Here is a 22,813-nt window from a genome sequence, read left to right as displayed (position 1 = left end):
ACAGCTTCAGTAGTTTGTATATCCAGATTACTTCCCTTTGTATCGTTATGACGGTTGTGGTATCGTGCACGACAGTTCCACTATAATACGTAGATATGTTGTTTGATGAATTATGTATGATTGCGTTCAATCTGTAGGACCACTCCTTAACACCGCAGCATTGTATTACTCTGGTGCAGGCTCAGCTGGAACCTAGTAATAATATAATTGTACAAACTCTTTAGTACGATTATCAATTTAGATATGCATTTTACTTGCACGTTCATGCAACATAAACATGAACTCTACAATCTCACGTTCATAAAATGAACATATATATTCTATCAATTTACGTAGATAAATACGCACATACATTTTAAATGTAGCAAAATGTGTCATACTGTAATAAATATCATAATTTGCATGAAAGTTTCACGTACATAAGGAAATTCGGAACCGTGTACACATAAATATCACGTACATTCAATTTGTACCCGTAATTAACAATCTTGTTCTTGTTCACTAGTAAAACAGCAAATATCTGAATATAAAACATCGTTTTCATATCTTTAAATCCGTTTACAAAGCATTATCAATTGAACAATTTACACAATGGAAAATTGTCTGCAGAAGTCGGAAATTTTCGGAAATTTAATAAAAAAAAAGATGAGGTCGATCTTATCTTGTCGAGATCAGGCTGAGATCGAGTATAGTTGATTTGATCCAGCTTGTCGAGATCAGGCTGAGATCGAGTATAGTTGATTTGATCCAGCTTGTCGAGTTAAGATCGTGTATAGATTGAGAATTGGTCGGAATCATCGAATATGTATTCAATTAGTGGTCGGTTTGGGGTCGTGATGCAGTCATGAAGAAGTCGTGAATGTTCGAATGTACGCCAACCTGAGTGATCGGTTGTCCAGATTAACTCGACCAATGACCGATCGCTTCCAGATCACTGCGACTTCCATAGAAAAAAAAACATTCCAGACAGACTCGACTGATACCCGATATATGATCATCTATACACGACCGCGCGCATTTGACCACTCTTCGATTTCTACTCGACCGTACAAGAGTACACATGACTGCTGCACGTCGATTTGAACAACTCTCATAACTTTGCTTCCGCAAAAAGGTATTGTTACTATTTAATTGTGACTGTACACAAATTCCTCCATGTCCAGTACTTTTGTGTACCTTTCAAGGAGGGGTAAAAAAAATTAAACAAAAGGCAAGGGATACTAATGACACAATCAAACTCAAAGGTTTACAAATCTGGATATACAAACTACTGAAGCTGTTGGACTATTTATTTGGACTTTAATGTTTATAATAATTAGGTCTTTCCACCTTTCCTGGTGGAAAGATCTATTGAATTTGTTCTGATTATTTTTTTCTTTTTCTTGCTGTGTAAAAATGTTTCAAAAGATGTCGAGGAATTTTCAAATCGGAAAATAATTGTTCAATAAAATTAATTATAAATAGCTGATGACTAATTTTGCCTTCAGAGTTAGTTTTTAAGAATATCAAGATTATTTTTACCTATTTTATGGGCTAATTTTATTTGACTGTCCTTATTTTCCGTATAACTAGAAACATTTATAGTATAAAAATAAGAAGATGTGGTATAATTTCCACAGGACACCAAATGACCCAGAAATGAACAACGATATTTAACCGAAGGGTCAAATGTTTAAATACACTTTTTTTCAAACAAAGTTTTTGACGCAATTTTAAACAAAAATGAGACTAAAAAAATTATTTTTATTTGAATTCTCGAAAGATATGTGTAAACAGTTTCAGAAAAAGGTATCACTTCAGGGGATTGGAATTCCACTTTTGGCCAAATTTTGGAGAAATATGTGACACCTTTACCCCCTCTTTGCTATATTTTTTAGCAAATACAAGCAGGATGGATACACCAAAAAAGAAATATCTTTAACCATTCAACTACTGGATATCAAATTTACGGAAAGTACTGATTACGTACATATATACATATATGACACAAAGAGTAGGTGTAATTAGAAAGCAACGAAAATGAGATGGTGAAATTGTTGTATATTGCTACATGTATCTGTCAATCCACCATTCATCACAGTCACGTGTCAGTCATTACAGCTGAACGGACGTGCTGGTCCAGCTCTCCTTTATCCGCTATCTTCGATGAGGGTTTACAGTTAGATGATCAACGACTTACTACTTTTGATGACAGAAACCAATCCAAGCCGTACAGTAGACGTAGTAGTAGGCGTACCTGCGTTAACATGCACTCTAAAACCCATTGTATCATGGGGGAATGTTATGCCGATTAACGTCCGAGGGCTGTATCCTAGGTGTTGGGTGATTGACCTTCAATTCACTGCCTCGCGGCTTTGGTCCTGATAACGCTTCCTGTCATCTATGATACTACGTCCGAGACTCATCTACCAGTACTCCATCATCGAGGTTAGCGGGCTGCCAAGCTGACCAAACTGGCCCTGAAAGCAGCCGTTGTGAAGTAAAAGAAACATCAAAATAGTCAACAAAAGAAAAACAACTCACCAAAACCAAGAAGGCGGCCTACATATGGCGTCCTCTACTACCTGTTCCTGACCCACGGCATCAAAATATGATTAAGCTCACCAAACGCCTTCCGGCACCGAGCCGACCGTGCGAGGACTGAAAAGCCAGTCAAGGTCGTTAAACACTTCCATATATATATATCTACTGTCAAATCTCATTTTGTTGTGTCATTTTCAAAACAGATCAGTAAAACTCACATAGCATAGCTACTCTGGGGAAGTTTTTATAACCGTTGGGATCCTCTTTGTTGAGCTCCTACAAGTCTCTCATACTTTTGATTTTTCCATTTGATTAGGGACGTTCCGTATGGTATTTTCCACGGAGTTTAGTATTTTTGTGGTTTTACTTTATACTGCCCACACAGTGGTTGTCGTGTCAGCCATTGCCTCACCTAGATTTCTCGTCGCCCGTTGCTGTATACGCCTTCTTATTCGTCTTCTACATTCGCTTCGAGCTCCGTCAAAGCTATTGATCTCTCTCTCCGGAGCTCTAACCACCTTGCCCTCAAATCAAACTGCTTTATTCCCATGTAGATAATTTAAAAGTATGATTTTACGCAGACCTTGTTCACACCAATAGAGTATCTATGTCCATGGTACACAGATAATGCCCAAGCTTGCATATATATAATGTCATAACGGGTCATTACTCTAGAACGGTAAAAGTGACGCCACAGAAATTCACACTTGATCAGTGTTTACGGTAATAAGCATTGTGGTTGAGGCAAAACAAAATTAGAGAACGGAAACTTATTGTTTGGACGTACGTACGGACATGTATTTAAGGACGGACAAGGGTAATACTTAATGCCACCTACGCTGCGGCGGGACATATAATTTTTTTTATACTGAAATTGTACATACATGTACTCGACCGATTCCCGACTATCCCTTCGACCTCTGTACGATCAGGTCGATCTGGTCTGGTCAACATCAGGCTGAGATCGAGTATAGTTGATTTGCTCTAGCTAGTCGAGTAAGGATCGTGTAGAGATCGTGAATTGGTCGGAATTTTTTGAATATGTATTCAGTGAGTGCTCGGGTGGGAGTCGTGATAGAGTCACTAAGGAGTCGTGAATGATCGAGTTAAGATCGTGCACAGTCAAGTAGCAGTCGGTTAGAAGTCGTAAATAGGCCCGATCAAGAATTTGGTTACGATTGGTCGTGGTTTTTTGGATCATCGGGGTCATCGAGTTGATTTGATTGGCAGTGTGAACCTAGCATAAATTACGTAAAGTACATTTTATGTATATTGAAACTTAATTAAAACGAAACACTTTGTCAATATAAAATGGAAGATGTGGTATGATTGCCAATGAGACAACTCTACACAAGAGATCAAATGACACGGAAATTAACAACTATAGGTCACCGTACGGCCTTCAACAAAGAGCAAAGCCTATACTGCAAAGTCAGCTATAAAAGGTCCCGAAATCACAATGTAAACAAATGTCAAACCGCTCAACATACTTTTTCGGTTTAATTGTAAAGGCTGGTCTAACCCATGTTACCTGATTCAAATTATAATTTTGGTAAACTGAAATATCGCATAACCAATGGCAATTAATTGCTTAAGCTGGTGATACACACTTGTCTATTTTTTCTGTTATTTCTAGTTTAGATTGCTATATTGATAGAATTCATCAGAAAAATTTGGATTGTTATCGGAATAAAGTTACATCATTTATTAATCTGAATTTAAATTTAACTGATCTGGCTTCTTTGATTTGTAGATTTCTTGAAGTGTCTAAAAGAACACAACTAATAAGAAAATAAGAGGTCGGCAAGGAAATGCACACCATTGGTTCTCATACGAATTCTGACAATTTGTTGGAGAAGTGTACCTCAAAATTCAACATATTTGTTGTTTAACATGTTAAAGACAAAATGTAGCATACTAAACACTTAGCTTGTTCCTCTGTGTCGTATGTTTTTAATTTTTTATTCACTATTAACAAAATATGCCGTATATACCTCAAAATTATACATTTATCTGTTTATAGCATGATTCTACAATTTTTATACTGAAAAACGTTCCGGATGTTTCCTTTAACCAATTTTTTTTTCAATTTCACATAGGGAATGGTGGTCATGGTGGTATACAGAGTTGAAAAATCTAAATTTTTGAAAGAATTTATTTCAGAGAAAGATTGAGATATACAATGTTCCAGAAGTTCTTTAGAGTAATTTAAAATAAACATATGGTTAATACCGCTACGCGAGTAAACAGTTTCACAGTATTTTAAACGACCCGCTTTCACATCTCACACCATTATTATCAAACTAATTGACAATTCTTCAGTCGAACATGCAGATGAGCTGGCAATTGCCGTTGTTTGCTCGGAATTTTGTGAAGCTTATGTGTCAAATACGAATTTGGCAAGTCCTCAGATTTGCTGTTCAAAATAATGTATATTGAAGCCTGGAAGGACTTATAATACGCCAAATTTTATCTTTATCAAATAATATGATTTTGTATGCTCTTCAACTTTGTACATGTCTGCTGTTTTGTTCTTCTAACTTTTTTTTTTCTGAGCGTCACTGATCAGTCTTATGCTGGCGTCACACATTGGCGTATAGACCGGCGTGCACCAGTCGGTCAGAAAAAAATGACAAAGTCGGTATACGTTAGTTGCACGCCAGAGGAACGCTAATTAGCAATCGTTGATAACACAGTCCCACTAGGCCACGATCGCACTACGATCTGTGAAAAAATGAAAATTTTGACGATCGTAATGCGATCGTGCAGATCGCAGTAAGGTCGTAGTACGGTCGTGGTGAGGTCTTGATGATCGTGATGAGCGTGGCCAACTTTGAACATGTTCAAAACAATCGTGGTGCGGTCGTGGCGAAATCAGGTCGTAGTACAAGCGTAGTGAGAGCGCAGTAAGATCGTGGTAAGATCGCAAAGGTCGCTGAACCATCGTAACGAGAGCGTAGCGAAAGCGTGGTTCTTTTCGGAGAGACTGCGATACGATCTCACAGCGATGTTATTACGACCTTACTACGACCATTACGTTCTCACCGCGACCCACCTACGCTTCCACTACGACTATACCACGTTTACACTACGCTTCCACTACGACTATACCACGTTTACACCACGCTGTTCAAGACTAAGTACGAAATCCAGCACGACCTTGTCGCCCTCACCGCGCTCTTCCATCGACCTGACTACGTTCATACTACGACTTTCATTCTTATTGTCATTTTCACAAAAAATATATTAAATCTCTCCAGGTTTTGTTTGTCTGTATGTAATAAGGACTTCTTGTCCATTTTTTCTAACTGCTCAACCATGCCACATTATGATTATGTATGCATATATGTGCCTATCCCAAGTCCGGAGCCTGTTAATCAGTGATTGTCGTTTGTTAATGTGTTACTACGGAATCCGATAAGGGCCATTCAAAAAAAATATTTTAGGTCGTAATTTCGACATAACATGTCGTTATTACGACATCGCTTTGTCGTAATTTCGACATAACATGTCGTTAAAACGACATCACTATGTCGTAATTTCGACATATCATGTCGTAATAACGACATCACTATGTCGTTTTAACGACATAGCTATGTCGTAATAACGACATCGCTTTATATAAAAGAATGTGTATTATGATTGGCAAGAGACTAAATGATACAGAAATTAACAACTATAGGTCATCATAATGCCCCCAATAACTAGAAAAAAAACGCATAGTCAGCTATAAAAGAGGGAGGAAAGATACCAGAGGGAGAGTCCCCGAAATGCTGTGTGGCAGACAGTGTTATTATTTAATTATTAGATCCCTTGGTAAAACTCCAAATTTCATATTTAATGTATTTTATTGTTAAATAATTTACATAACGCTTATAAGTATATATTTGTTAATTGCATAGCTTTTGCTATTTGTATTCATTGTTTAAAGATTTCTATTTATATTGTAAAGTTTGATATTTGCATCGTTACAAAATCTTTGGTTACCTTCTTTGAATACCTTCAGTGAGAAATTTATATATTTTATAGACCCCTGCATCGATTGAAAGATTCCGATAAGAGCTGTGCAGCAAGACATAATGGTTGTAAACTTGATATGTGAATATAATAGAGAACTGATCTTGTCCTACCAAGGCAAGCCATTCTTTCTATCTCCCTATACATAAGCGCAAATCTATATGGCTTTTTGTAAAAAGGGTAAATTAAAGTATTGATTGCTCTATTTCTACTTTCATACGTTGGCCACGATGTTCCTACAACCCATAAGATTTAAAACAGAATCTTCATAATTTCGTCCGCAAAACAAAATATAAATGTTAGAAAACACGAACCAATATTAAAACAAATTCAATATATGTTTTGAATTATGTTTTTACAGCTCTTCATCATATCCTAAGTAATACATGTATCTAGTATATTTGAGAATTGAAAGCTATGTGAAAAAATGGATGTCCAAAGTTACATTATGAAAAAATGGTTTAACTCTTATGTATAGTGATCCTATTTCTTATTCTCTGGTCTTATTGATTCTTGACAGGAACAACGACATGTGTCGATTCTTTGTGGCGTTAAAGCCGTTATTTTACCAAATGTCATTTGACTCGGTGGCTGCATATTAAGCTGGAATAAGAAAACTGTCCGACGTTTTTGAATTAACGACTGAAAGTAGATATAGCAGAAAATTAATAAAAAAAAGTAGGACAATTATAATAATATCTACCATCATAGTACAAATAGTTGCCTCATGTGAGTTCAAATATTGCGGATTCAATAAAATCTTCTCTACACAGTCGTTTTTCAAACGGTAGTCATTGTGTCCTAGTTGATATTTCATTTTTCAAAGCAGTTAACGCGTATTTTTTATAATTGATCAAAATAAAAGTTAGATACACGAAGAGTAAAAAATGCCAAGATTCTTTTCTTATTAACTACATATTTGGGTCTTAAAGGAATAAATTGCTTCCATGCATTACAAAACGGTAGCCAATTTGTCCAAACGTCTAAAAACGTCTAAAATCCTAAAGACGCTAATTTCCGACGTTACATGTGCTAAAGTTTCAATAAAATGTTCATGATAATTAAAACAAATCGTGTTATAAAATTTGGAAAAAGAGATTGATGATTGCTGCCGGAAAAAAAAGAATAGTGCATGTTGCTATAGACTCCGCCCGGGATCATAGGTTCGACACAGGTTAAATTTTGCACTTTTTATTAGTCGTATATAGCTTTTAACGAGTTATTTAAAAGAATTTGGAAATGGGGAAAAATCCCATTACATGAACTTCGTCCAACTTTTCAACGACAAATTGGAGACACCAAGACAGTCCGCTAAATGTAAAATACGTACATAAATTTATGTAACGGAAGTACTCCAAATAGATCATTTAAAGTCGTCACTTCAGTAACTTAAAGGTGCAATCACCAATATTAAAAGACTTAACTATATTTGTTTAGGGGCCAGCTGAAGGACGCCTCCGGGTGCGGGAATTTCTCGCTACATTGAAGACCTGTTGGTGACCTTCTGCTGTTGTTTTTTTATTTGGTCGGGTTGTTGTCTTTTTGACACATTCCCCATTTCCATTCTCAATTTTATTAATACCAGTTCAGGGAATGTTTTACTTCGCGATTTGTCCTGCTATTCATGTTATAATTGTCGTGATGAAAGTAATTCCTGTACTAGCGAAGCCTGAACTTTTCGTCAATATAAACTTGTGCATGAAATGGAGGTAATTGAAAGACGAATCCCAAACAGCGACGAAACCCGTTTCATCGAATTAATAAAATCCCGGGATTATATTTGCCGTTTTCGCGGACGATCCAGGAGTAGATTACTATATTTTAAAATGTATATATCTAAAGCTAAGGTTCAAGTAATTGAAGGGGTGTATTTCGACAACATATGTGCCAGGGAAGATACAATTCTATTCAAATTTAACCAAGGGTAAAAATGTTCGATTTACTTGCAGAGTGTCAAATATATTTGTATTGGGGTTGAATTAAGATATAGGAAGTTTACAATGACAGATGATATCACAGTGGATGATATGCACCTTGAAAGTTAAACATCCTATGATAAAAAATTGTATGGAAAACCGTATGTATATACACGTACTTCCGTCCCATCTTTCCTTCCTACATTACTTGCGACAGTAATGAATTTTTAGTTGAAACAACTTAAAGGGTAAACATTATTAAATCGATTTCCACAACTCGAGGTAATTTTTGATAAAATGACATCACAAAACGAACAAAACCAGAATTAACCAACAATATAAAACACAGAATTAAACTTTCAAAAATTAATCGGAGTCAAAAAACATCTTCGACACCGCTGTATCAGTGAAACGTGTTGTAGGAACATCGTGCGGCTGCCCAACGTTTGAAAGTAGAAATAGAGCAATCAATACTTCAATTCACCCTTAGAACATCGTGCGGCTGCCCAACGTTTGAAAGTAGAAATAGAGCAATCAATACTTCAATTCACCCTTATTAAAAGAAGCCATGTAGTTTGCGCTTATTTACAGTGAGATGGGATGCTTGACTTGCAAATTCAGTCCTTTAAATCAGTCCACAGAATATTCTTCCATTTATTAGATGATTAATACATGCATGTCCGGCTGTAAAACCCTTCCATTACCAATCTCAGAGATTGGACTTCGGACATTAAAATTGTTTTCTAACTTATATTCTTATTAATTTCCAATGTAATCTATAAAATATATAAGTTTCTCACTGAAGGTATCCAAAGAAGGTAACCAACGATTTTGCGACGATGTAAATATCAAACTTTACAATATAAATAGAAATCTTTAACCAATGAATTCAAATAGCAAAAGCTATACAATTAACAAATATATACTTATTAAGCGTCATGTAAATTATTTAACAATAAAATACATTAAATATGAAATTTGGAGTTTTACCAAGGGAGCTAATAATTAAATAATAACATCATTTCGGGGACTCTCCCTCTGGTATCTTTCCTCCCTCTTTTAAAGCTGACTATGCGGGGGCTTTTCTAATTATTAGGGGCATTATGATGACCTATAGTTGTTAATTTCTGTGTCATTTAGTCTCTTGCCAATCATAATACATATTCTTTTATAAATAGCGATGTCGTATTAACGACATAGCTATGTCGTTTAAACGACATAGTGATATCGTTATTACGACATGATATGTCGAAATTACGACATAGCGATGTCGTTATTACGACATGTTATGTCAAAATTACGACATAGCGATGTCGTAATAACGACATGTTATGTCGAAATTACGACATGCTATGTCGTAATTACGAGATAAAATATTTTTTTTGAATGGCCCTTATCGGCTTCCGTATGTTACATATATGTTTTTCAATAATTTTTTGAACATAAATAAAGCCATTAGTTTTCTCGTTTGAATTGTTTTACACTGTCATTTCGAGGCCTATGCGGAATGGGCTTTGTTCATTGTTGAAGGCCGTACGGTGACATTTAGTTGTTAATTTCTGTGTCATTCTGGTCTCTTGTGGAGAGTTGTCTCATTGGAATCATACCACATATTCTAATTTTTTTTTTATATTCACACATCTGTGTCATCTCTACATTAATCGTTCACTAAAATATCGTTATTTGAGCTTGATGGACCAGGCATAGGTTGTAATTCAGGTTGTATTTGTGTCGACATCTCTGCTGGATCAGGGTTCGTTACTATCAGAGCTCTCTCTGCCTCTGAATCAACCCCTACCACCACGCCCACTTGTTCTAGTAGATTTTGGTGGTATGACTGTATTGTTTCTGAGAAATCTACAATGTACGTATTAATCAGAAATAGAAGGAATGGAACTGTATTGATATGGAACACGATTTTGATATTATTGCTGAGAACGTGGTAAGATCGGTATGGACGTAGTATAATCGTGGTAAGAACGTGCTATAATCGCAGTAGAAGCGTGGTACGATGGTGTTGCAATCGGATAACTCGTGGTATGGTCGTAGTGAAAACGTGATGAGCGTAGAAAAATCTTGATAAGCGTAGTGAGGTCGCAGAATAAGCGCGGTGAGAACGTGGTATAATCGTAGCGGGATCGTTGTAGAATCGTACTGAGGACGTAGCATCATCGCGAAAGCAACGAAAATTAACATTTTAATGCCGCTCATACCGCGACCTCACTACGATCTGAATTTATTTTAGATCGCAGTGAGCGTGGTGCGATCGTGGTCTAGTGGGACTGGGGCTTAAACGCACGTTACATACGTTTGAAGTACGTCGAAATGCAAAGGTATACGCTTGGTGAACGCTATAACTCCAGGAACTTTTTATGCAGCATAACAATTTTCATTCAGATCAAGCGTTTGTGTAGCGTATACCAGTACGCTACACGCACGTAATACATACGCTACAAGCGCGTTGAAAACGCTACAGATAAGTTTTAGACACATTTAGGGCACGTTGTATACGCTTCAAAATAGTTCGACTTTAACTAAATCATTTGCGGGTGTGTTTGTCACAAACTCCCCATAATAAAACGTCGAAAACACGCCGAAAGCACGGATTATTGTCCCAGATACGACCGAGACGAGTCTCAAATACAATCAAATGACTTTTTTTCCTTCGTAGCGTGCATTTTCATCTACGTTAGACAAACGCCAGGCATACGCCAACGCCCGATAAACGTTAGGTACGCTTCTCCTACGACAAATACACGCTTCAAGCTCGTTGTGCACACGATACAGATATGATTGACAGGTTGAATGCATCCAAAATTACTAGCGAATTGGCAGCGTACATGATTTTATTCCCACGCCCGGCGTACGTCGGACCTATACGCTGATGTTTGACGCCTGTATTCTGCAGACGAAACTGTACCATTTATAACTATAATTGTACATGTATGTCACCACTGTGGACCCTTATCAAGTCCTGAGAGTGTATACGTACCGAGCTAGGGGTCGGACCACATGATGACAGTTGGCTTTGCTGCTGAGGACATTGATGGTGTTGGTGGTAATTCCACCAGTACTGTATGTAAGTAAATATAAAATCTACTTGCAAAGAGTCAATAGCAGTCCACAAATGAGGCTTTTAGGAACAGAAAACCTACAGACTATAATTACAGCAAGAGAAAACTATCCAAAGTTAAAATGAAGTAGATGGAGGCAATTATAGGCGAACAGCTCTTTAGAACCTAAAGTTTATATATGTTCGGCCTTTTTATATCCAACTATATATACGGTACTAATTGCATGCTTTTCTCATTGTTGAAGTCCATACGACGACGTGTAATTAATTGCTTATATACACTTATTTATATTTGTGTGATATGTACATGTGTTATAATAGAAAATGACAAGTAGCTAAGGTAACATTAAATAGCAAATACGAGTAAATATGGAACATTATTTTTTACAATTCAATACACATGCTACATGTATGCACAGACTTATCTAAAATTCATGTCCTGTAAAAAACCAATATGAAGAATATAAACATGATATAATGTACCGAAGGTGTAAATATATATATAATTTGATCCAAAGATGCGGATTCAGCCGTTTTTAAAAGGGGGTTGCAATCCAGGATTAAGAGGGGTTCAAACAATAAGTCCCAATTTACAAGATTTGTTCGTCTTAAATGGGCAGGTCAAAACTCTGGAGCCCTTCCCCTCACCAATCCCTGGATCCGCCTCTGATCCATTGGGCACACGTTGGAGCCTATAAACACAAATGTGATGAACACATGCGGCAATGCTGTATGTGCCTATAAATACATTGTTGTGTACACATGTTGTATGATCGAAGTGGCATCGAATTTTTAAAAAATCCAACTGCTACTCATGGCCATTAAAGAACCATTGATATTTGTAAAACATGCAAAAGGTATAATTGTACGTATCATGATCTTGTGTCTCGGAAAGTATTTCTACTTACTATCAAACTATACAGTAAATTCTGATCCTATTTTATATTCTGTCTAAACCATTTATAACATGTATAATATTAATCACATTTAAACGGTTTTTCACCCGTATGTATTCTCATGTGTTTTTGTAAGTCACAATTCTGAATGAAACCTTTACCACATATATCACAATTGACAGGTCTTTCACCAGTGTGTGTTGTTGTGTGTCTCTTCAAGCACCAACTGGTAGTAAACCCTCTCCCACATACATCACATGTATACGGTTTATCACCAGTATGTGTTCTCATGTGAGTTGTTAAGTGCTGTTTCTTACTAAACCTTTTATCACATATTTCACATTTATACTGTTTATCCACATGACCAGTATGTATTTTCATGTGTCTCATTATGTCGCATTTTTTTCTAAACCCATTACCACATATATCACATATAGAAGGTCTTTCACCAATGTGAGTTGCTGTGTGGTTCTTCAAGTACCATTTGTTAGTAAATCCTTTCCCACAAACATCACATTTATACAGTTTATCTTCGTTACCAGTATGTATTCTCATATGTTTCTGCAGGTCACAATTCTGAATAAACCCATGACCACATACATCACATCTGAAAGGTCTTTCCCCAGTGTGTATTTTTGTGTGTCTCCTCAAGCAGCATTTGTTAGTAAACACTTTACGACATACATCACATTTAAAAGATTTATCACCTGTATGTGTTCTCATGTGGCTCTGTATACTACTAAGCTGGCTACAACTTTTTCCACATACATCACAAACATAAGGTTTTTCACCGGTGTGCGTTCTCATGTGAGTTCGTTTGAAATTACTGCAAGCAAATCTTCTACCACATACATCACATTTATAAGGTTTTTCTCCAGTATGTGTTCTCATGTGGGTCTGTAGATACCTATACACATTAAACCCTCTATCACATACATCAAATGTAAATACATTAGGCCTATTTTCAGAGTGACTTTTCAAGTGTGTCTTTAAGTCATCATCCTTACGAAAACCTGTACCACATTTTTCACATATATGACTCCTAGCGTGTGTCTTTAAATGCATCTGTAGCACACTATAAGCGCCAAACTCTTTTTTACACTTTTTGCATTTGAAAGCTTGATTTCCAGTAGTATGAGTTATTATATGTTCCTCTAGATCAGCATTGTTTCTACACTCCTTGTCACACACTTTACATATATAGTTAATTCCTTTGTCATAACAGCTAACTAAGCGATCCTCCATTATTGGACCGGTTGCCCGATCAAGGGAGACACTCGTAGAAGAAGTTGATATTCCGTTGCAGGAAATTTCATTTGCTCCTGTACAGGCGTCTTCACTTTTCATTTCTGTCAGTTGCTTTGAGTCTAATCAAAAGAAAATAAAGATGAGAATAAGTTCAATAACTGCAAAATCAGCTAATTCAAAGATGAATTATTACAATTCGCATTTTATGCCCAACTGAAAGATATATTATAGATTCCACAACTGCAACAAGTATATTACGACATTTATCCACTGGAGACAGATAAATTTTAATATTTAAAGCGCGAGGCTTGCCGAGCTTTTTAAATACTTAAAATTTAACTGTTGAGAGGAGAAATATCGTAATACACGAGTTACAGTCACTGTGGTATAATCTGTTTCTCTTATGATTTTATCTTCCTTTTCAAAGATTTGAGGAAAGCTGTGAACTTTTGATGTGACGTCATCAGGCATAGTCGCCTTTGTTTTATGACGTCACAGTAAAAAATTCAGAAGCAAACAAGAAAATTTAACGTCACAATGAAATTTCAATCAATCATTTGCCGAGAAAAGTTTTTTCACTACTGAGGAGAAATATTTTGCTCACACCGGTAAGGAAAAATTAATGTGAAAATAGCACAAAAATTAGAGAAGTATCTTTCTAGCTATAATAAACGTTTTCATATAACTTCTTTTCCGCTTCACAGGAAACAGGAAAATAACCCCAAAACATGGAGAAAATCATTGTAAGACCATTGCACAAATTTTAGACAATCGTTCCAGTAACTACAGATCAGTCTCTTGCAAAAATAATGCAACTCTAAATGAAAGACTTACTAAAATTGGGGAAAATCAATCAATTCACAGTTAATCAGTTTTTAGAAAATAAAAAACAGAAACATGTCCAAAACGAACACACTCGAGATCTGAATTTGTTATTTACTCGAATTGTAGTAGAGATAATAGAGGAAAAACAACGTCTATACACATTATAGACTGTCCTTGTGTAAACTTTACGTCTATATCTATTTACTAGACTAAGTATATTTATATTTCATGAGAATACTGTTAAATAGTCATAGAAATTTCAATTAACACTTTATGTATTATATATACATGTAAATATTACATAAACGTTCTAAAAAAAATTATAGGGAGCAACCATTTAACTTCAATCTAATTTTATTAAAAAAAAATTGGGGATTGATTTTTAGTTTTTTCATTTCAATATGAGAAAGTTACATCAATGATTTGTTGGGCCCCCCTTACAATTTCACTAAAGGTTTAAGTCAGATACGATTTTACTCGAATTTACACATTATTTGTCGGCGATTTTCTGTATAAAACTAGCGGTTGAACAAAATGAACGTCGCTGTCATGAATAATTATGCAAAACAAAAGTTTTGAGATCGTTTTTTAGGAGACTTTGGTAAAAAGATTTGCAAAGTTATTTTTTTATTTCCTCTAAAGTCGGGCATGTCGAGCGTAGCTATTTACCAAGTCGAAAGTCCGACTGCAAAAGTGGAAGGTCGCAGACCTCGGACAACCGCTAATTTGAACCCCTGCCTCCAAATTGAAAAGATACAAAAAATCGTCTAATAAGTTAAAATTGCCGCCAACAGCATGAACATGATGAACAGTGGAACTTATTTTAAGACTACCTACGCAGTTGACGACAAACAATATTCCTATGACTTTTGCCATTTTGGAAATCTTAACTTCTCGTCTTTAGAGATTTTCGGCGATTAAACATTTCATACGTTTGTTCTTTGACAGCTTAGCCAAAATCTCAGGGGATAATAAACTACATAAAGATTCCTAATGGGCCCTACTTCCTATGTGCAACTTCAAAACTTTTGGATAAATCGACGATCATTTAAGGTTTTTCTGGTCATATTTTTTGTAATCAAGAATTAAAAGTATGAAAAAGCTGTCCAATTAGTTATAAATAACATAACATCATGCTAGATAATAACAATGGCACATATTTCAGCATTTAATTGGGTAGAACACAAGGGTGCTCGCATAAGGCAGCTTAACTGCCTAAAAATGTACCATGCATACATAATAATTATAGACTTTCTGCATACTTCTCTATTGTTGTCATTAATAGTATATAAATGTATGTATATTTGACTGATAGATAAATCTACGACACGATCAATTTGGAGTAAAATAGAAATTAAAAGGGAAGGGCAGCGACCACTCGGTTTATGTATTAAGGGATCATAGTTCAGTATTTCACTGCTATTTGAACTTTAATGACTAATCGTACGTTATATAAATGCAACTCTGATCAAAACTGTGACAGGTTCAAGAATATTGGACATTTCCTAGAGATAACCATGATAACCTAAGTTGTTAAAGAATTTTTTATAAAAACTCTGATAGTTTTAAATTGCTCACCGAGATATAATTTTATTATGACACATGATATCTCGTATTTGTATTTAAATTAAGTCTTCCTAATTTTGGTAAATTGACATAACATTGGTTTTGAATGTATATATCCTATTGTTAATTTTTTTTTCTCGAAATATATCATGGCCACGGTATATCAAATTCATAAACAAAATACGTCATTTTGATACATTTTTCTGTATCAAATCTCTAAAAAATCGATAGAACTTTCATCAACAATTACCTATTTTTATTTCCAAATAATGAAAGTGGTCAAGGCTTAAACTATTATAAAGTCAACCTTTCTATAAATGTCGATCCATGTGTATACTGTACATGCAACATCTGTCGAACGGAGGTTCAAAATCCAGTTGACAACTGAAAACATTGATAAAAAATATTTGTTTCTTGATGATTAGATTGTTTCATCATTTTTCAATCTTATCTGCTATGGACAAAATAACTGCGACGCAAAATGGAATTTTTATGATTTTCGTTACCGGTTTTATTTCTCAGACGTTCCATAGGTATAAAATTTGTGGTTATCGGCCTTTGATACCAATAGAAGGACAAGTTGTGAACTCGTTCGAAAAATTGCTAATTATATCAATCTCTACATGAAACAAGTAAATTAGTAAGTGAATAATGTTAAGATATTATATTATTTATATCGGTGTCAATATAGACACCCAGGCTATAATTAAAGCAAGAATACTCAATAAATATGCTTGTTACCTGGGATATGTCGTGGCTATTTATATAAATGTATGGAACGCAAGGGCGGTACAATAAAAGTAAAAATACATACAAATTGTCGATAATACAGATCAGCGATATCGGAATCACTAGTCTTATCTATGTTTTAATATGTTTGCATATTGCATATATATATATATATATATATATACGAGTCTAAATTGAAAACTACGTTCAAACCTATGACTGCGTTGGATAAAAACCGCAATTTTTATACGTGTGCATGTCAAACAAATTTCGTTGTAGAAGGGTCTAAAAACAGCACAAACAACATTTTCCTAAAGACCAAAAGAGTGAAAAAGTATATTTAAACAAAACGCATTTGACTAACAGGTCGAACAACTGATGTTCTTTAACCCTGCTGACTGCCATTGGCGATTGCCAAATAAAATTGATCACAAGATGTAACAAAATGGATTCTCATATAAATTTAATACGTCACAGAAAGAAAAAAAATTGTTAACTTGTGGACAGGATGTTGTGCCACAAACATTCGGTGTCAATATTTCTTTAGTACACCATATCCGGATTTCGACAATAAATGTCTCTTCAGTGATGTTAAGGATCGAAACGGTATTTGGAAGGCCATATAAAAAGTACCCTCAATTTTAGAGAAAGTACCCTCATTTTTAGATTAACTCTTGAATTTTAAGAGTCAATATATAGGATGAACGGATCATATAAACCGGAGGGAAAATATGATACATGCCCAAACAAAAAATATAAACGAGTCTAAATTGAAAACTACGTTCAAACCTATGACTGCGTTGGATAAAAACCGCAATTTTTATACGTGTGCATGTCAAACAAATTTCGTTGTAGAAGGGTCTAAAAACAGCACAAACAACATTTTCCTAAAGACCAAAAGAGTGAAAAAGTATATTTAAACAAAACGCATTTGACTAACAGGTCGAACAACTGATGTTCTTTAACCCTGCTGACTGCCATTGGCGATTGCCAAATAAAATTGATCACAAGATGTAACAAAATGGATTCTCATATAAATTTAATACGTCACAGAAAGAAATTTTTTTTTTATATATATATATAAACGAGTCTAAATTGAAAACTACGTTCAAACCTATGATTGCGTTGGATAAAAACCGCAATTTTTATACGTGTGCATGTCAAACAAATTTCGTTGTAGAAGGGTCTAAAAACAGCACAAACAACATTTTCCTAAAGACCAAAAGAGTGAAAAAGTATATTTAAACAAAACGCATTTGACTAACAGGTCGAACAACTGATGTTCTTTAACCCTGCTGACTGCCATTGGCGATTGCCAAATAAAATTGATCACAAGATGTAACAAAATGGATTCTCATATAAATTTAATACGTCACAGAAAGAAAAAAAAATGTTAACTTGTGGACAGGATGTTGTGCCACAAACCTTCGGTGTCAATATACAGGTATATATATATACAACTCGTCTAAACATCAACCCAACAATGTTAGATCTGTAAATTTGCTTTCGCAAATTTTTTGTTCATCCCTCTCCGGGATTCGAACCCATGCTACTGACATTATACAAAATATAGCTATGTTACTCTATTTATGAAATAAACGCAGGCAGTTGCAGTTTTTATATTTGTAAACACGTTTATTCTGTTTATCTGTTTTAACTGCAATTAAAATGATATTTTTTCGTGTTTTCAGATATCTACATTTATGTGATACATGACCAGTCTGTAAGACGTACACGCCAATTTAAAAAAAGATCACTCTTCAGAATGGATACGGGTGAAAAAACTTACACATGTGATGTATGTGGGATAGATTTCAGTAACTTCAGATCACATACGATACACACAAGAACCCATACTGCTGATAAACCTTACACATGTGATGTGTGTGTTAAAGGATTTAATGATAAAAAAGGCTTCCTTCAACACATGATTATTCATAGTGTTGATAAACATGATAAACCTTATAAATGTGATGTGTGTGGTAAAAGTTTTAGGTTCGATAAAACCTTAACAAAACACACACGAACTCATACTGGTAATAAGCGTTACACATGTGATGTATGTGGTCAAGGGTTTACTAACTCCAGAAACTGTACAAAACATAAAAGAAATCATACTGATGAAAAGAGTAACACAACATGTGAATTATGTGGCCAAGGGTTTAATCACAAAAGTAACTTGATAAGACACATGCGAATTCACACAGGTGATAAACGTGAAAAACCTTACACATGTGATTTTTGTGGTAAAGGATTTGGTTACTACAAATCATATAAGAAACATACAAAAACTCACACTAGTGTAAAACCTTTCATATGTGATGTATGTGGTAAAGGGTTCAATATCTGCAGTTCCTTAACGGCACACACAAGAATGCATACCGGTGAAAAACCTTACACATGTGATGTTTGTGGTAAACATTTTGGTAGAAAAAGTGACTGCAATAAACACATGACAATTCATACTGGTTATAAATATAATAAACGTTACACATGTGATATATGTGGTAGAGAATTTGACAACAGCAGTGATTTCCACAAACACATGCGAACTCATACTGGTGACGAATTTTACAAATGTGATGTATGTGAAAAAGGGTTTAGTGACATAACTTCCCATAATAGACACATGAAGACTCATACTGATGAAAATCTGAATACCAGAGAAGCGTGTGATAAAGGATTAAGCGACAAATGTAACTTTGATACACACACGAAAATTCAAACTTGTGATAAACTTTACAACTGCGATGTGTGTGGTAAAGAGTTTGGCAACAATAGTTCTTTTCTTAGACACATGAGAACTCATACAGGAGATAAGCCTTACAAATGCGATGTATGTGGTAAGGAGTTTGGCAAGAACAGTTCATGTCTTAGACACATGAGAATTCATACTGGTGAGCAACACAGACCTTACATTTGTGATGCATGTGGTAAAGGGTTTAAATCAAATAAGGATTTAATCACACACATTAGAATACATACAGGCGAAACACCTTACAAATGTGATGTATGTGGTAAAGGTTTTAGAAGTATCAGATCCCTTCATATACACATGATAACTCATACAGATGAAAAACCTTACACATGTGATGTATGTGGAAAAGGATTTAGGGACAAGAGCAACGTCCGTAAACACATGAAAACTCAAAGTTGTACTCATAATACTCTAACAAATGAGAAACCTTATAAATGTAGTGTTTGTGGGAAAGAGTTTAGCCTCAATAGTACCTGTCTTTTACACATGAAACTGACTCATGCAGGTGAATATCTTACCAATGCTGTGTATGTGGTAGACAGTTTAGTGACGCCAGACAAGATAAAAGACAAATGATAACTCACACTAATGAAAACTCGCACATGTGTTGTAACGGTAAATAGTTTAGTGACACCGGACACTATGATACACTCATAAGGGCTCATACTTGTGAACACCTCGCACATGTGTTGTTTGGGTAAACAGTTCAGTGACGCCAGACACTATGATAGACGCATGAGAACTCTTACTGGTGAAAACCTTGCATCTGACAGTGTTTGTGTTGTAAACAGTTAAGTGACACCAGACTCTATGATAGACACATGTAAACTCAATCTGGTAAAAACCTTGCACATGTGTTGTATGTGGTAGACAGTTGCAACTTGAGTGACACCGGACACCTCGCATATGTGATGTATGTGGTCAACACAAGAAACTATATGAAAGACATATATGAGAACTCATAATATAGAAAACCTCGCTAATGCGTTGTATGTGGTGAATAGGTTAGTGACACCAGACACTGAAATAGACACATGAGAACTCATACTGGTGTAAAGCTCGCAAATGTGTTGTACGTGGTTAGTCGTTTAGTGACACCAGACACTGAAATAGACACATAAAAACTCATACTATAGAAAATCTCACAAATGTGTTGTATGTTGTAAATAGTTCAGTGACACCAGACACTGAAATAGACACGCATGATTAGTTCAGGCAATCATTGAAATAAAATTCTAAACAAACAATGTGTATTTTGCAAAACATTTATGAATTGTTGTTCCTCAATGGTCTTCAACTAAATTCGTACTTTATTTGGCCTGTTAACATATGTTGATTCGAGCGTCACTGATGATTCTTTTGTAGACGAAACGCGCGTCTGGCGTATATATAAAGTTTATGGTATCTATGATGAGTTTATATAATACCAAAAATATACATATGCAACTATTACAGTCATTATAACGTTCGATAACTCTGCATGTTACTGGTTCAGATAGGATTATGTAAAATTTACTGGTTACCTAGATGAATTATTTAAAGAAAATTGAAAATTATATTTATTTCACCTCGGTAATTAATAACCATTCGAGGTCTTCTTTTATAAATATAAAATAATTTCGCTATGAATTTCATTGACTTCATGAACTTCATTGAAGGATGTGAGCTTAGTAACATCCTTGTTCACCAATGTTCCTTATCAAGGGAATAGTGGTTTGAATAAAAAGCGCTGACATATGTGTCATAATGATTAAAATTAAAAGTGTGTATGGCAACACAAATTGCACAGTGAGTGTTAAAAATATGGCCAATTATATAAATGTTTCCCTGTTCATAATCCTTTGCCATTAATGAGTGCCTGTATCAAAATGATAATTAGTTTGAACTCTCTGAATTCTTTTTTTGTCGGAATGTCTGATGGTAACATGAGCGAGTCTTTCTTTACAATGTTGGCCTCAAACTACAGGTTCATCTGATGAAAGATTAAGGATTATGGATTCTTCAGTCGATTAAATTAATTAATTGAAAGATTTAAACTGATGTAGTCATTTAAGACGATCAAATCCAAGCTTAAATATGTCAAATTTATCAAATATGACAAAATACATGTAATATGTCACTTTTATATGGTTTTGTCAAAAATGAAAGTAGCCGCATCCGTGTTCACTAGCAACCATCATCAAATACTACTTACATTCAAATATTAAGACTGAACACAATTGCGGTCACTTCAATTTTAGACGGAAACGAGGTTATATAAGCAGGAGGTTTTGCTTGCCATTTAACTTTCTATTTTTCTTTATTTTTTTTGCTAGTAGTTATTTTATGTTTACGTTTTTATATATATATATGAAGATGTGGTATGAGTGCCAATGAGACAACTCTCCATCCAAATAACAATTTATCAAAGCAAACCATTATATGTCAATGTACCGCCTTCAACACGAAGCCTTGGCTCACACCAAACAACAAGCTATATAGGGCCCCAAATTTACTAGTATAAAAGCATTCAAACGGGAATATGTCTGTTTGTTGTTGCATTTTTTTCTGATTACTTAAAAGTTTGTTTTTCAGCCTGAATTATCAATATTTTATGATGTATTTACGAAATTCTCACTAGTAACACAAAATGATTGCAAAATTTTATTGTATAAAAGATATAAATAAGATTTCAAAGTCTGGATTTCGGAGAAAGGCTTTTCATCCTGTGCAATTAGACGGTCTTCTTCTAAAAATCATGTGACAATTAAGAGAAGCACAATTTTTAATCGTTAGACAATCTCCATCACTAAAACAGTCATTTTTGCAATCAGTTTTACCATCTAATACTGACCGAGAAACGAGTCCTGAACCAGAAGTACGACCTGATACACTACGTCTGGCAGAAACAGTGTCTAGTTCAACACGCACACCTCGTCCAGAGCTGAATGCGTCTAGAATATAAAAACCGAAATAACAAGACACTCCACGGCCACTACCTATGGTTTCCAAATAAGAACTGCGAGAGATATCATAATTTCTTCTCAGGTCAGATGTTATAATTCTGCTGCCAGATGATATATGGGCGTTTTTCAATAGATTCCTGTCGTGATGTCATTTTAGTTTCGATGAACTAGTTAGAATGATCATTATGCAATTCAATTGACGTGTATATTAATTGGTCACAGTCGAGTAAACAAATTACTGGTACGTATTGGAAACGTTGTTTTGCGGATACATTTTCTGTCTAACGTTAAACGAAGGGCGAAAACTGTTGTAACAA

General features: G+C 35.1%; 2 protein-coding genes across 2 annotated transcripts; one reads left to right on the top strand and one right to left on the bottom strand.

The window, feature by feature from the left end:
• Positions 1–12,459: 12,459 nt before the first annotated feature.
• On the bottom strand, positions 12,460–16,836 carry LOC134724689 (gastrula zinc finger protein XlCGF57.1-like). Its single transcript, XM_063587862.1, has 2 exons — positions 16,806–16,836; positions 12,460–13,792 (listed from the first exon to the last, which is right to left on the bottom strand). The coding sequence occupies exon 2, from the start codon at positions 13,770–13,772 to the stop codon at positions 12,507–12,509; it is 1,266 nt and encodes a 421-aa protein (XP_063443932.1). The 5' UTR covers positions 13,773–13,792; positions 16,806–16,836; the 3' UTR covers positions 12,460–12,506.
• Positions 16,606–20,816, top strand: LOC134724678 (zinc finger protein 227-like). The gene is made up of 2 exons (XM_063587853.1): positions 16,606–16,704; positions 18,485–20,816. The coding sequence occupies exon 2, from the start codon at positions 18,559–18,561 to the stop codon at positions 20,125–20,127; it is 1,569 nt and encodes a 522-aa protein (XP_063443923.1). The 5' UTR covers positions 16,606–16,704; positions 18,485–18,558; the 3' UTR covers positions 20,128–20,816.
• The last annotated feature ends 1,997 nt before the right edge of the window (positions 20,817–22,813 follow it).

Source organism: Mytilus trossulus, chromosome 1 (assembly GCF_036588685.1).
Source record: "Mytilus trossulus isolate FHL-02 chromosome 1, PNRI_Mtr1.1.1.hap1, whole genome shotgun sequence".
Lineage (NCBI taxonomy): Eukaryota > Metazoa > Mollusca > Bivalvia > Mytilida > Mytilidae > Mytilus > Mytilus trossulus.
This window is presented reverse-complemented; position numbering and strand designations above follow the sequence as displayed.

Coding starts and splice junctions, on each gene's coding strand:
- LOC134724689 (XM_063587862.1), bottom strand. CDS start 13,772: ATGAAAAGTGAAGACGCCTGTACAGGAGCAAATGAAATTTCCTGCAAC.
- LOC134724678 (XM_063587853.1), top strand. CDS start 18,559: ATGGATACGGGTGAAAAAACTTACACATGTGATGTATGTGGGATAGAT.